General features: G+C 40.8%; 1 protein-coding gene across 1 annotated transcript in view; it reads left to right on the top strand.

Moving 5' to 3' along the window:
• Mapk1 (mitogen-activated protein kinase 1) overlaps positions 1-15622 on the top strand; it is a 73435-nt gene that overhangs the window by 31141 nt on the left and 26672 nt on the right. Inside the window, exons 2-3 of the mRNA XM_090320548.1 lie at positions 7732-7914; positions 10310-10499. Coding sequence (XP_090176674.1) covers positions 7732-7914; positions 10310-10499 — 373 coding nt within the window. The remainder of the gene's footprint in view (positions 1-7731; positions 7915-10309; positions 10500-15622) is intronic.

The raw sequence follows: 15622 nt of genomic DNA on the forward strand, positions 1-15622 counted from the left end.
CCGAAGGGGAGGGAGGGAAGAAGTTACCAAATGTTGAAGGATTATATATACTATAGCTGGGTCAAATTGAGATGGAGTTTCTGTTATTGAAAGATCATTGATAATATTCCAGAGCATGCTTCGTGACCTGGATTCTTACCTCCTTAGCTCTTGCAACAGACCAAGGAAGCAAATTTGGATTTCAAACAGCAACAACATCTGTTACTATAACATCTCTCGGGTGGTTCAGTTCAGTTACTTACCTTTGATGATGAACTTCATAGCCACCATAGCCTAGAAAAATAATTTGTTCCATTATTTGAGGAAGTAATAATAACAGCTTCTTATTGGTAGAATGGTTTTGATGTGTACCTTCATTATTTCACTCTAGCAATCTTTAAACTACATCAATGTAGACTACAACAGTACTTGTATCCATGTACTTAAAAAAGGACCAGTTTAAAACCAAGACGGGTGTGGGGTGTAGGGGGGGGGAGGGAAATGGGTACCAAGACATGTGAAAGGGTATCAATGTATGTGAATTAATGCACCTTCTATCTGGCAAATATCATGTAACCCTTTTACTAATTACAATAAAAAAAGAAAAAAAAAGAAAATTAGGATGTTAAAAAAAATAAATTACATTTTGATTTTCCGTACAAAAAAAAAAAAGGACCAGTTTTTTTCTCCCATTATGCTAAAGAAAACCTAGGTATAGGGGCTGGGAATTTGGCCTAGTAGTAGAGTGCTTACCTAGCATGCATGAAGACCCGGGTTCAATTCCTTGGTACCACATACATAGAAAAAGCCGGAAGTGATGCTGTGGCTCAAATGGTAGAGCTCTAGCCTTGAGAAACACCTAGGTCTCTTACTTCTCACAGCGACCGTAGAGTAACTATAGGCACCAGATATCATTGGGATTCTACTGAGTATATCAGATTCAAAATGATTTATAATCCACTGGAGCCATTAAGTGTTTCCCATTATTTAGCACTCTGAGGCCTGCAAGAATGTATCAGGCTTTTTTTTTTTTTTTAAACTGTCAGTAATAATGATAAGCCAGGAGCTGGTGGCTCAGGCCTGTAATCCTAGCTACTCAGGAGGCTGAGGTCTGAGGATGTCAGTTCAGCGCCAGCCCAGGTATGAATTTCTGTGAGACTCTTATCTCCAACTAACAAGCAGAAAACTGGAAGTGTTGTTGTGGCTTTCTTTGCATTGACTATGAGGAAAATAAAATGGCTTACTAAAAGTAATAAAATTCAGTGTATTCACTAAGGTAAGGAAGTGGGGGAGGGGAAAAGGAGGGAAAAAAAATCTCAACTTCATTCTCTCCTTATTCTGCAGGAAAAAGAGAACCACCAGCTCTGAATCACTCACAGGCATCCTTAGATCCCTAAATCAGGGTGTTCAAAACCCACCCTTAAAGGGTTATACCACTCAGATCTAAGTTTGCCCCTCAGATTTTCAAAGCCTGGAGTAGAATATAAATGAAGCCCCACATACTGTAAAAAAAAATCAAACCAAGAAATATTAAACAGAATGTGATCTTTCCTCCTACTTTTGTCAGATGTATGTTCTTAATGACCTTGAAGGTCAGATTCAACGAAAAAATTCTGAGGCTTCAGAGTTCTGTACCAGGAAAGCACACCTCCCACACAAACCTCTTTCCCCAGCCACTATTCTGTCCCTCACTATGAGTTTGAGAGAGAGCGAGGCAGTAGAGGAAGAGGATGTGCCTGTCAGCCTGCATAGTCTGCATGCGGGCCTCTGGCCACCCCTTTGCTGCACACTTAAGAACATTCTGCTTTCAACGTAGATGCTTACATAGGCTTACCTAGGTACTAGAGCAAAGGAGTTTGAGGCTTTGTGGGAACATGGTCCCACTTATAAACCTCTTATGAGATGGGACAGTGCTGGATAAGGGCAAGCAGTACCCAAGGATGTCTGATCTTTTCTCTCTTTGTGTTTCCTCTTCATCCCCTTGCTTTTATATCAAAACCCTAGTCATTCTTCAGTATATGGCTTGCTTATACAGGATTCATCTTTTAATCCTTCCCTTAATATCCTTACTTGAAATTAATCTACCCAGATTCTTTCCTGTTCTAGAAGTGCTTTTACTGTGATAATGTTGTGTGTTTTTGTCTACTTTTCACACTAAATTGAAAGTTCTCAAGAGTAGGAATATTATTTATGCCCCAATCTTAGCATGAAATCACAATGAATGTGGCTCAAATTCATCCCAGCTCTGGCCTTACTCTCCTGTTGTTGTGGTAACCCCATTTAAACAGGAAATGAAGTTACTTTAGCATGACTTGTTTATAATTGACTCACACTGGTTTCCTTTACTTTCCTAAGTGATCACAAAACATCTGTTAAATAATCCATTCCAGAATCTTATGGACTTGCACATTTACTGTTCAGTGTGTTTCTGGTATCTGTTCCTATCCACCTCAGTCCTAGAATAGACTGTTTCTTTTGTCTGGTATAAATTATTTCATTGAGGAGTAGTTAATACATACTGTTAAAATATAAAAATTATGGTTTTGATACTTTATGTGAAACCATCAACACAATAAAGATAACATATTACCTGCAAAAGTTACCTTCTTTTCATGTGTAATTCCCTCCTCTTACTGATCTTGTCCTGATAGTTTGTTTTGTTTTTTTTTCTTTTTTTTTATTGTAATTAGTAAAAGGGTTACATGATATTTGCCAGATAGAAGGTGCATTAATTCACATACATTGATACCCTTTCACATGTCTTGGTACCCATTTCCCTCCCCTAGTTTGTGTTTTGTATAAATGAAATGTTATCATTTTGGTTTGTCTTCACTTGACATAATTATTTGGAGATTCATCTGTATTCCTTGTAGCAATAGTTCATCTACCTTTTTTTTCTTTGCCAGTCCTGGGGCTTGAACTCAGGGCCTGAGCACTGTCCTTTGGCTTTTTTCTCAAGGCTAGCACTCTGCCACTTGAGCCACAGCACCATTTCTGGCTTTTTCTACGCATGTGGTACCAAGGAATCGAACCCGGGTCTTCGTGCATGCTAGGCAAGCACTCTACCACTAGGCCAAACTCCTGGCTCCAGTTTATCTTTTAAGAATTAAGATGAATAGCCTAGTGCCAGTAGCTCATACCTATAGTCCTAGCTACTCAGGAGGCTGAGATCTGCAGATTGCAGTTCAAAGCCAGCCTGAGCATGAAAGTCCGTGAGTCTCTTATCTCCAGGTAACCACCAGAAAAGTGATAGTGGTGCTGTGGTTCAAGTGGTAGAACACTAGCCTTGAGCTGAAGAAAACAGGGACAGTGCCCAGGCCTAGAGTTTCAAGTCCCACGACTGGGGAGGAATTGGGGGCCAGGAGCATGGCCTAGTGGTAGAGTGCTTGCCTAGCATGCACAACACACTGGGTTTGATCCTCAGTACCACATACACTGAAAAAAAAAGCCAGAAGTGGTACTGTGGCTCAAGTGGTGGAGTGCTGGCCCTGAGGAAAGCCCAAGGACAGTGCTCAGTCCCAGGGTTCAAGCTCCAGGACTGCCCCCCCCACACACACACACAAAAAAAAAAGAATTGAGATGAGTGCATACACACCTCCAGCCTTGATATCCCCCTGTTCCGGGCACATAGAGGTATTAGGGTAAGGGTCATCCGAAATTTGAGATTGTGTTCAAGGTGCCCAGAAGGATAGGCATAGTGGTGCATAACTTTAATCCAAGCTACTCAGAAACTAAAGGTAGGAAGGTTGCCTGCTGTACAAGGCCAACCTAGCAAAAGTGTGAAGTATGAGACGCTATCTAAAAACCAAAAGCAAAAAAGGCTTCCATAGCTTGAACTCCAGAAGAGCAAAGTATTAGCGTTGTACCCTACTCATAGAATAGTCCTCAGTAATACAAGTACTAGCCAATGCTGAGTAAATATCTCCTATTTTACTTTTGTTGTGATTTTACAGCACACACACACACATGCATATGTATACATATGTGTATTGTCAGGTGCTGGTTGCTCACACCTATTATTCTAGCTACTCAAGAGACTGATATCTGAGGATTAAAATTCAAAGCCAACCTGAGCAGGAAAGCCTATGAGACTAATCTCCAGTTGAACACCAGAAAGCCAGAGGTGAAGCCGTGGCTCAAGTGAGAGAGCACTAGCTTTGAGCACAAAAGCTCAGGGCCAGTGCCCAGACCCTGCATTCAAGCCCTAGAACCAGCACCCACACACATGTGCATGCACACATACAAAATGCATACACAGAATTCTGTTATTAAAGATTTTCTATTCAGGTGGCAAAGTTAAATATTTTGTACTAATAATTTTTAATATCGAGGCCAGGAGTGTAGCCCTGTGGTAGAGTGCCTGCCTAGCATGCACGAAGCCCTGTGTTCGATTCTTCGGCACCACATACACAGAAAAAGCCGGTGCTGTGGCTCAAGTTGTAGAGCACTGGCCAAAACAACTTTTTAAAAAAAAAATTCCATTTAAACACTTTTGTATTAGATTCCAAAATAATTGTGTTTTTCTCATTTTAATTTAAAAAAAAGTTTACAGTGGTGCTGGACGTGGTAACCCGTAATCCTAGCTACACAGGAGGCTGTGATCTGAGGATCGTTATTCAAAACCTGGGCACTGAAGACCATGAAATCTTATCTCCAATTAATCACTAGAAAATGGGAAGTGGCGATGTGGCTCAAGAGGTAGGGCAGGAGACTTGAGCTGAAGAGCTCAGGGACAACTCCCAGGCCCAGAGTTCAAGCCTCATGATCAAAAAAAAAAAAAAGGATATAGTGGAGCTGGGAATGTGATTAGCAGTAGAGTGCTTGCCTAGCATGCAGGAAGCCCACGGTTCAATTCCTAAGTACCACATAAACTAAAAGCAGGAAGTGGGGCTGTGGCTCAAGTGGTAGAGTGCTAGTCTTGAGCAAAAAGAAGCTCAGGGACACTGTAGATTAGTTCCAGAACAGGATGTCTGTATATACTGGATTACTAGGCATGTTTGACTCTTGTAAAGGGACTTTAGTAGCTGCTGCAGGTCCTTTTTGGAAATCCCATGTACAATTCCCAGGTTTTTGTGTCAGTGCAGGAGACCTTTGACTCTTGTGTTTGTCTCCCCTTTTTTTTTCATATATTTTTTATTGTAATTAATAGAAGGGTTACATGATATTTGCCAGATAGATGGTTCAATAATTCCCATACATTGATACCCTTTCACATGTCTTGGTCCCCATTTCCCTCCCCCCCACCCTCACCCCTCATCTTGTTTTCCCCCTTCCCTATCCAATTTCAAATAACCAAATACAAATATATCTGATATATCAGGTAACAAAGTGAGATACTGTAACAATATGAGATAACCAAGGGACAGCAAAAGAGATGAGAGATAACATAGTACCTTAAGAAGAACAATCATTCATTATGTGGCTTATGTTTCTATATCCTAGAGATCCTTTCATTTAGTGTCCTACTATATGGCCTTTGGTATCCAGGTTTTTTTCTATTGCAAATCTCTGCTAGGAGAGCCCAAGGTTTCTACTGATTATGACAAATGAGGGAAACCGGTGAGCCTAAGTTCCTTTGAGTCTGGCTTACTTCACTTAATATGATCTTTTCTAAGTCTTTCCATTTCCTAACAAATGGGGCAATGTCATTCTTCCTGACAGCAGCGTAGAATTCCATTGTGTACAAATACCACATCTTGTTGATCCACTCATCAACTGAGGGGCATCTAGGTTGGTTCCATATCTTTGCTATGGTAAATAGTGCTGCAATGAACATTGTTGTGCTTTGTCTCTCCTTTTTTGATTGTATATCGACCCATGTCTTTTTGGGGAATGGTGAAAAGAGATTTGAAATAAAAATGTTTAGAGATCACTTAAAAAAAAAAAGGCTATAAGACACAAGAAAAAAATCTAAGAATTTTTTTAACAATGCAAGTTAAAATAAAACCAAGCTGACCTGACCCAAAATTTACCCCAACCAAGAGAAAACCCCTTTGTTTTTCTATCAGAGAGGTCAGTTATTAAAACTAAATATTCACAAATAAAAAAAAAAAGGCTCAGGGACAATGCTCAGGCCCAGAGTTCAAGCCCCAGGACTGGCAAAAAAAGAGTGGAAGGGGGAGGGGGGAATATGCATGAAAGGTTTTGCTATCCCTTATTCCTGTATGCCATACTGTGACCAGTCTACTGCCTGGGCAATTGCAGTAGTAGTAGGTAGTGCCCTCCCTCTAGTGTTAGAGGTCTCATTCAGGACCTGGGTGATTATAGCCACAGCTATTTTCAGGACGTTGATACAAGAATTCCCAGCCCTTGGCAGTAAAGGTGGGCTTTACAACTCTCAGCTTCTAGTAACCAGGACCCAAAGTTATTCTTGTCTATCACTTTATAGCCATTGTTGTTGTTCTGCTTCTTCTTCTCCTTCCTTCCCCTCCCCCTCCTCTGGTGGTGTCACCACCACCACCAGTATAGTGGCTACCGTGAGAAACCAGGTTACTAATTATAGAGATTAAAATTTGACAAGAAACCTTTTATTGGGTGGGGGCCATAGCATAGTCACATAATGAGCCAAATAGCCCACTTATATAGCCCCCAATGAGAGTATAACAAGGGCGCCTGTCCTTTTGGCACAAATGAAGGATTATGTTTATACCAGTCACAGGGCTTCTTTTGGTTCACCAGGGGAAGTACTCCCCTTCCGAACTGAGTGAAAGTGTTTGCAGAACCATTGTTGAGGCTTGTGATAGTAAAAACTCTGGCATTTACCCTCCCCTTCTCACTGATATCCGTTCATTGGCCACCTGTTTTTCTTTACTATCATGTCTTTTTCAGTTACTCAGTAAGCCAAAAAATATGATTGTAGAAGCACAGATTTTAGAATTTTACTCTTTCATGTTTCTAGCACTTACTAAGAAAACAAGTGGTTTTTGATGCTTGTCAGTGTTACTTCATTGCTTTGGTAAATGGACAAGATGTTGAAGCTAATTAATATAAAATGCTCCCATAGAAAAATTTTCAATAGGCTGTTGGTCAGGAAGGATAATAGTATGCTAACCCAAGATTTAAATTCATTATAATATTGTAGATATAATTTCTTTTTTTTCAGTGCTGCTTAGAATTAGATTGTCAGACTTTAACGACAACTTGGAACAAACTGGACTGTATATGAAGACAATGAACTTATTTTTGGAAACTATTTTCACTGTTGTTACAAACTACCCCAACTTCATGATTCAGGTCCTTGAGAACAAAAAATAATTTTATCATTTTGTACAAAGCTGAGAGCTAGAAATGTAAAGAGAAAAAATAAAGTATAAGTAATCAAGGCATCCTCTTGGGTCTGTTTTTGTTTAGGGATAAAGATCTAGTTGATGGTCATTTGAGTGTTTTTACTGAGCCAAAGAAATCTTAACCGTTGACAGTTATTTTGGAGGCAGAAATCATTGCTCTCATTAGAATGCAGTTGCTATTTAAGATATTGAAGAAAATGCTTTTTCGTGCATTTTGTGTGGATTTGTGACAATGGGCATCCATCCAGGGGACCCTCTTAAGTTTGAAGTTCAGTAGCTGCTGTCTGGTGTCAGCTGCTTTTCACCCTTTTCTGTAGATAACATAGCTGCTGCCATCACAGATGCAAGTATTTACACACAGAGTTAAATTTTTAGTATTTTACCCATTGACATTTCTGCCAAAATATTCTATGAGCTATTTTTTAATGCTTGTCTCCCCTTTTCTCTCTATCCATTTTTCTTTCAGCTCTGCTTATGATAATCTCAACAAAGTTCGAGTAGCTATCAAGAAAATCAGCCCTTTTGAGCATCAGACCTACTGCCAGAGAACACTGAGGGAGATAAAAATCTTACTGCGCTTCAGACATGAGAACATCATTGGCATCAATGATATTATTCGAGCACCGACCATTGAGCAAATGAAAGATGTGTATCCTTTTCTGGCAAATAGCTAGGTGACCATTGCTTGGTCCCCTTTGTTGAGTAAATATAACCTTGAAATTTCCTTGATTATCACAGTAAAGGAAAAGTTCATGAAGTTTATTTAAGAGGAGATGATAATCTGTCTTTTACAGTAGCACTTGTATCACTGACATTTTTTTCTCTGATTCATTTTATTAGTGTTTAGCAAATAACTTTAGTGTCTTTTACAGTAGCACTTGTATCACTGACCTTTTTCTTTGATTCATTTTATTAGTGTTTAGTTAATAACTTGTATCTTTTAGGTAAGTCCAATATTTTCTCTATATATGTAAACATTTTCTTAAAAGGTAGTTACGGAAAATCTTGGTTTGTTTCAATCATATGTTGTCCTTTCAGTTGATTTGTCATAGTGAAAGGGAAAGCACAAAGTGAGTGCCTGAGATACTCACCTTGTCCAGTCAGAACCATTCAGATGCTAGACACCATCATAGCTTGTCTTTAATGTTGCACTGGGCAGAAATTGTATGAGCAACTGGCCAGTATTAAAAATGAAGATTAAGCAGGTCCAGAAAATGCTACCTAGAAAATACTTGTTTGTTAAAGAGAAAGGAAGCCTGCCAGGTGCGGTGGCTTATGCCTGTAATCCTAGCTACTCAGGAAGCTGAGTTCTAAAGATCTTGGTTCAAAGTCTACCACTCTTATCTCCCATTAACCACTAGAAAATGGGAAATAGGGCTGTGGCTCTAGGGGTAGGGCGGTAACCTTGAGCTGTAGAGCTCAGGTACAGCACTCCAGGCCCAGAGTTCAAGCCTAGGACCCACAAAAAAAAAAAAAATAATAATAATAAAGGAAGCCTTGAGCATAGTGAAGAGGTTCTGTCAAAGAGAACAAGTTATCCTTTAGGCCAGCACAGAATTCACATAACACTTTGACCAGTTTGTAATCCATCCTTTAGAGAAGCAGCAGCTTACCATCTGTAGGCATCCCTTTCCATTTTTAAACAGCTCTCTGGTGAAAAGTTGTGGTGGTATTTTAAGTGAAATGTCTCCCACTGCTACCACCTGTTGGTCTTGCTTTTACCTTCACCATAAAAAGAAGCCTCAAGCTAGCTGCCTGTGCCCGTGGCTTATAGCTGTAATCCTAACTACTGAGGAGGTTGAGATTTGATGCTTGTTTTTCAAAGCCAGCCCAGTCAGGAAAGTCCCACGATACTCTTAACCATCAAAAAGCCAGAAGTAGAGCTGTGGCTCAAGCCTGAGCAAAAAAGCTCAGGAATAGCTAGTACCCAGGCCCAGGACTGGTAGCAACAACAAAAAGCCTCTTAGACAACAGGTTTATAAATCCTGTATCTTGTACCGAATCTCATCTTGCATGAATCTGTAGGAAACAATATCATTTTAAAATGTAAAAATATAACTGCAACCTCTCTGTATATCACCTTTGCAATAACAAAAAAGTTAACATGTAAAAATATCACTAATAAAATAAGCATTACAACGAAGTTAAAAATAAAAAGCTTTGGGGGCCAGGAGTTTGGTCTAGTGGTAGAGTGCTTGCCTAGCATACATGAAGACCCGGATTCCATTCCTCGGTACCACGTACATAGAAAAAAAAAGGCTTTTGTGTAGTGTGTAAGATGCCTAGATAAATGGTGAGGCAGGAAAGCAGCAAGAACACAAACCAGCACAAACTCCTTTTTGTCTTACTTTCATAGGAGTTTAACAGTAATCAAAGAGTCATGAAAATAGACTAAGGGTTATATTTGTAGTAGTGTGTTACGAGGCCTGTATTACCAAAAGTTTTATGTTTGGTTACTAAGGAGACAATAAACATTATAGATTGGGCCAAAGAGATAAAGGAGCATATAATCTTGCTGGTTACCACCTGTCCTAAGGTTTACAGATTTGTTAATAGTGGACAGCTTAGATTTACTGAGCCCATATTTCTGTTTGAAATCTTAGTGTGTCCTCATAAGCAACCACGTCAAGTAGATAGAATGACGATTACCTAAACTACTACTGAAGTTAACTACTTCAGATTCTTTCCATTAACTTTTTTTTTTTTCCAGTCCTGGGGCTTGAACTCAGGGCTTGGGTACTGACTGGGCTGGCTTTGAAAAACTTGCTCAAGGCTAGCGCTCTGCCACTGGAACCACTACCACACTTCCAGATTTTTCTGTATATGTGGTACCAAGGAATTGAACCCAGGGCATCTTGCATGCTGGGCATGCACTCTACCACTAGGCCAAACTCTTAGTCCCTCCCTCCATTAACTTTATCCAATTTGTTTCCCTTAAAGTCATGATGGTACAATAACTGGTTATTTGGAAAGGGCGAATTGTTTGTAAAGCTTGACTAACCACGATCAGTTATTTTGTATTTTACCTTAACCTTCTCAAACAGATATATAGTACAAGACCTCATGGAAACAGATCTTTACAAGCTCTTGAAGACACAACACCTCAGCAATGACCATATCTGCTATTTTCTTTACCAGATCCTTAGAGGGTTAAAATATATTCATTCAGCTAATGTTCTGCACCGTGACCTCAAGCCTTCCAACCTGCTGCTCAATACCACCTGCGATCTCAAGGTCAGCCAGGTTATTTTTATTAAGATGATAATAGTGTATGGGGGGGGACTTACTGAAGCACAGTTATTTCATCGTTATTTAAAGTTATTTCATTATATTTAAAGTTATACCAGAAGTGTATGAGAACATGTATGCATGTATGTATGCATGTTCACACACATGTATTGATACTGGGACTTGAACTCAGCTTTTTCACTCAAGGTTAGCACTCTACCACCTGAATCACAGCTCTGCTTCTGGATTTTTGGTGGTTAATTGGCGAGAAAAATTTCACATGTGTTCCTGCCCAGGCTGGCTTTGAACTGCAGTGCTCAGGTGTCAGCTTCCTGATTACCTGGGATTATAGGGATAAGCCATTGACACCTGGCTATGAAAATATTTTTATGGCAGAAATGCAAGTATGGAATGCTAATTCTTTCCCTCCCTTTCTCCCCCTCCCCTCCCCTCTCTCTCCTCTCCCCTCCCTCCCCTCCCTCCCTTCCCTTCCTTCCTCCCCTCTCTCCCCTTCTCCCCTCTCTCCTTTCCCTCCCTCCCTCCCTCTCTTCCCTCTCTTCCTTCTCTCCCTCTCCCTTTGCTCCTTCCTTCCCTCCTCCTCTCTCTCTCTGTCTCTCCCCCCCCCCCCCCCCCAGTCCTGGGTCTTGAAAATCGGGGCCTGGTCATTGTCTCTGAGCTTCTTTTGCTCAAAGCTAGCAGCACTCTACTATTTAAGCCACAGAATCACTTCCAGCTTTTTCTGTTTATATGGTCAGTACCACATAAACAGAATTGATCACAGGGCTTCTTGCCTACTAGGCAAGCACTCTACCACTAAACCACTTTCCTAGTCCAAGAGTGCTAATTCTTTTTCTAAACCATTCTTTTCTTCCTCTCCTAGGTATGTGTGCACTTTTATGTTTTATGTGTACAGATAGGCCATATGTACCTGTAAGCAGTAAGTGTTTTTTGGTGTTGCTGGGGTTTGAACTTGGGGCCTCATACTTGGTAGTCAGATATTCTCCTACTGGGCCACACTTCCAACTCATGTGTAAGTTCTTAAATCTTCTTTCATTGATGATCTTTTTCCTGCAATAAGTTTTATATGGGAGACTCAGAAAACAACCACACTGTCTTTAATCCCTAATAAGGAATTTCATAGGGAAGAAATTCAGATCTTTTACAGTCCTTTTAGAGTTTTCCTAAAGAGGCATAGCATGTATTTCTGTCTTAACAGATGGCAGAGCTGAATAAAAAGGAAGATCTATAGATATCTTAGCTACAATGAAAAAATATAGACTCGATCTAATAAAAAAAATTCACATCAATTCAAGACCAAAAAGCAGAAAGACATGCAAGACTTCATCTCCGTCAGTGGCTGGATACTGTAGCATCTACCTGTTATCTCAAGCCAAAGTGGAAGCACAATGTCAGGCTGCAGTGACATATACCTGACATCTCAAAGAAGCACACATAGACAGATTATGCTGCAGCCAGGCCTGGGAATGAGACCCTACCTGGAAGATTATCAGTGTAGAAAGAGATTGGTTAAGTGGCTGAAATGGTAAGGCACCTGCCTAGAATGTATGATGCCTTAAGTTTAAACCCCAGTATTACCGAAAGAAAAAATATCTAAATATACAGGAATAATCATTTTTCCCTCAGTCCAACAGACGTTTATTGTGTTAAGTTCTGTCAAGTATGCTATGCCAGAAGATGAGCATAAAAGTAAAATAAAAATTAACTCACCAGGCTGGGAGTTTGGCCTAGTGGTAGAGTGCTTGCCTAGCATACACAAAGACCTGGGTTAGATTCCTCAGTACCACATACATAGCAAAAAGCCAGAAGTGGTGCTGTGACTCAAGTGGGAGAGCCCTAGCCTTGAGAAAAAAATCCGGGGACAGTGCTCAGGCCCTGAGCCCAAGCCCAGGACTGGCAAAAAAAAAACCTCACCAATGAGAAATCTGATAAGACAGTAGATGATTATAAAATAGTATGTACTATAATTGAAATGCACTATACAAAATGCAAAAGAGAGAAGGGGACCAGTTGTGGCTACTACTATGAGAAGCAGCAGGAAGAAGGTCACATCCTTCCTAGTCTTCTATATGGGAAGGCTTTCAGTAGGTGATTGGCTATATTGGAAATAGGGTCTTGGGTTCCAAGAGTGTGGCCTAGTGGTAGAGTGCAAAGCCCTGAGTTTGCCACAAACACAGAAAAAGCTGGAAGTGGTGCTGTGACTCAAGTGGTAGAGTACTATCCTTGAGAAAAGCCCAAGCCCAAGGATAGTGCCAAGGCCCTATCTCAGGACTTGCAGAGAGAGAGAGAGAGAGAGAGAGAGAGAGAGAGAGAGAGAGAGAGAGAGAGAGAGAGAGAGAGAGGGAGGGAGGGAGGGAGGGAGGGAGGGAGGGAGGGAGGGAGGGAGGGAGGGAGGGAGGGAGGGAGGGACGGAGGGAGGGAGGGAGGGAGGGAGGGAGGGAGGAGAAAGTAGCCAGATAGGGAAGTGCTAAATGTAATAGATCATTTTATGTAATTCCATACAAAAAAATGTAACATCTCATTTTTGGAGGATTTATTTTCAGCATCCTTGCTTTTTTATTTTGTAGCATTTTATTTGTTAATGCTATGTAAATGCTAGTATTGTAGCATTCAGAAAACTGGAGTGGGGAGGGCACAGTGACATGCTGCTGCTGGTCCTGTACCTTTTACTACGTGTAGGAATGAAGATGGTAAACCATCTCTCTCATGCCTTTCCACTATTACAAACATTGCTAACTAAAGGGAAAGGATTAAACATTTTCTCTGTTTTTGCAATAGGAAATCCAATAGTATCTCTGCATCAAGGCAAAAAGCAAATAGCCCACTTTTATGATCCACAGCCCATCTTCTAGAAAAAACAATTCTAGCCAATAAAAATAAGGGAATCAAAATAGAAAGCCACCATTATTTGATTTGCCCAATATCACTTTGCTCAGATTCCAATCCCCTACATATGCTGCTTCTCTCCTTACCAGACCCAGTCTTCACCTCACACCTACACTACCTTGAGCCCTCTCTTAACTCTCATATAACTGCTCATATGCTATACAAGCCGTTAGCCTGCTCTCCTTCTACTTACATTGAATGACCTACTTAATGCTTTTCAGATTGAGTTTCTCTCAGAGGGAAAGCAACCAGGAAGAATAACTACCCTGGCCGAGAGTTTGGCCTAGTGGTTAAAGTGCTTGCCTAACATGCACAAAGACCCGGGTTCGATTCCTCGGTACCACATACATAGAAAAAAGCCGGAAGTGGTGCTGAGGCTCAAGTGGTAGAGCTCTAGCCTTGAGAAAAATCCAAGGACAGTGCTCAGGCCCTGAGCTTAAGCCCAGGACTGGCAAAAAAAAAAAAAAGAATAACTACCCTTTGAGGGGCTCTTTCGGGGAGGGTTGTTTTTGCTTTGTTCTGGCAGTGCTGGAGTTTGAACCTGTGTTTACTAGGCAAGTACTAAACCACTTGAGGATCAAACCACTTGAGGAGCAAATAGTATCAAAAGTGATAATAAGGCCCTAGCAGTTGGCATTACCAGTATGTACTATAACATCCAGATTATTTTTTAAATAGAATCTCACTAACCCTTTGTCCAGGTTAGTCTCAAGCCATTCATTATCCTCCCATTTCCTCCATTTAAAAACATGTACCACCCCACTTGCTTTTCCTCCTCCTCCTCAAAGCTATGTATCAAGACTGAACCTCTGCAGTATTTTTTGTTGTTGTTGGGTCATGCATGGGACTTCAACTCTGGACCTGGGTACTGTCCCTGAGCTCTTAAGCTCAAGGCTACTCCCCTACCCCTTGAGCCACAGCACCATTTCTGGTTTTCTAGTGGTTAATTGGAGATAATCTCTTGGGAACTTTAGTGCCTGGGATGGCTTTGAACCATGACCATCAGATCTCAGGCTCCTGAGTAGCCAGGATTACAGGTGTGAGCCACCACGCCCCACCTTCTGCAGTCTTTTTATTTTTTTTTTCTGTAGACATAATGTTTTATTGCATAGATTGATATGTATCTATGACATACAAACCCTCAGCCTAATTTTAATTATGTACTAAAATCTAAGTGCCAGTGATTGTTTATAGAAATTCCCTTCCTGGACATTGTTTGTTAAACATGTCATTTGAAATATGATGTAAAAATGGATGTTAATAAATTCTTTAATTAAAAAAAAAAAGAGTTGTCTTCCCAGTGCTCCTCACCCCTACTCCTTGTGGTTTTCATAGAACCACAGCATGTTCAAGGGCCTCCTCTTGTTTCCTATTGCTTCTACTGTGGGACGGTTTGTGTCTCCAGCCAGCAAGCACCAAGAGAAATTAAAAGAACTTGCCTTACATTCTGAGGCTTCTTCTGATTTTGTTCCATTGATAAGGCACAGTGTTTTTGTTCTGATTGTCTGATTTAGAATGTGACTTGAGATATCATTCCTGTAATAAAAAGCAAAGCTTTGGTTGAACATGAATCATACAATGAACTGTTAGCCCTGAAAAAGCAAAGAACCATAGATTACAGATATTTGAAAAGTTCAAGCCACACCTCACTGGAATGGATTGGCAATCAGAGAAAACAAGTGACATCTCAGAGCACTCCTCTTCAGTCATAGAAACAATTGATCATTCATGGCTTCTCTTATTGACTTCAGTTGCTAGTGAGCCTTATGTTAGAAATGCTTCCAGCAATTATCTCCATAACACCTAGTCGACAGGTAGGATATAAGTACATTGAAAGTCTCAAATCCAACTATGAGCTGGATGCCGTGGCTCAGGCCTGTAATCCTACCTACTCAGGAGGTTGAGATTTGAGGATCAAGGTTCAAAGCTAGCCCAGGCAGAGCATTTCGTGAGACTCTTATCTCCAATTAACTACTAGAAAACAGAAAGTGGGGCTGTGGCTCAAGGGGTAGGGCTGTGCTGTAGAGCTCAGGGACAGCACTCAAACCCGAAGTTCAAGCCCCATAACTCCTCCCCACCCCCACCCCCCACACACGAACTATGTTCCTCTACAAAAGCTATGGACTATTCATTGGCCAAACTGAGAGACTTGTTACTGCTGGTGAGTTTTAATGTAATTGGCAAGCAAGCCATCTGGGAAAGGAGAGGTGCAGGCTTGTGGTGGT

The sequence above is a fragment of the Megascapheus bottae genome, chromosome 28 (assembly GCF_031878675.1).
Source record: "Megascapheus bottae isolate mThoBot1 chromosome 28, mThoBot2.hap1, whole genome shotgun sequence".
Classification (NCBI taxonomy): Eukaryota; Metazoa; Chordata; class Mammalia; order Rodentia; family Geomyidae; genus Megascapheus; species Megascapheus bottae.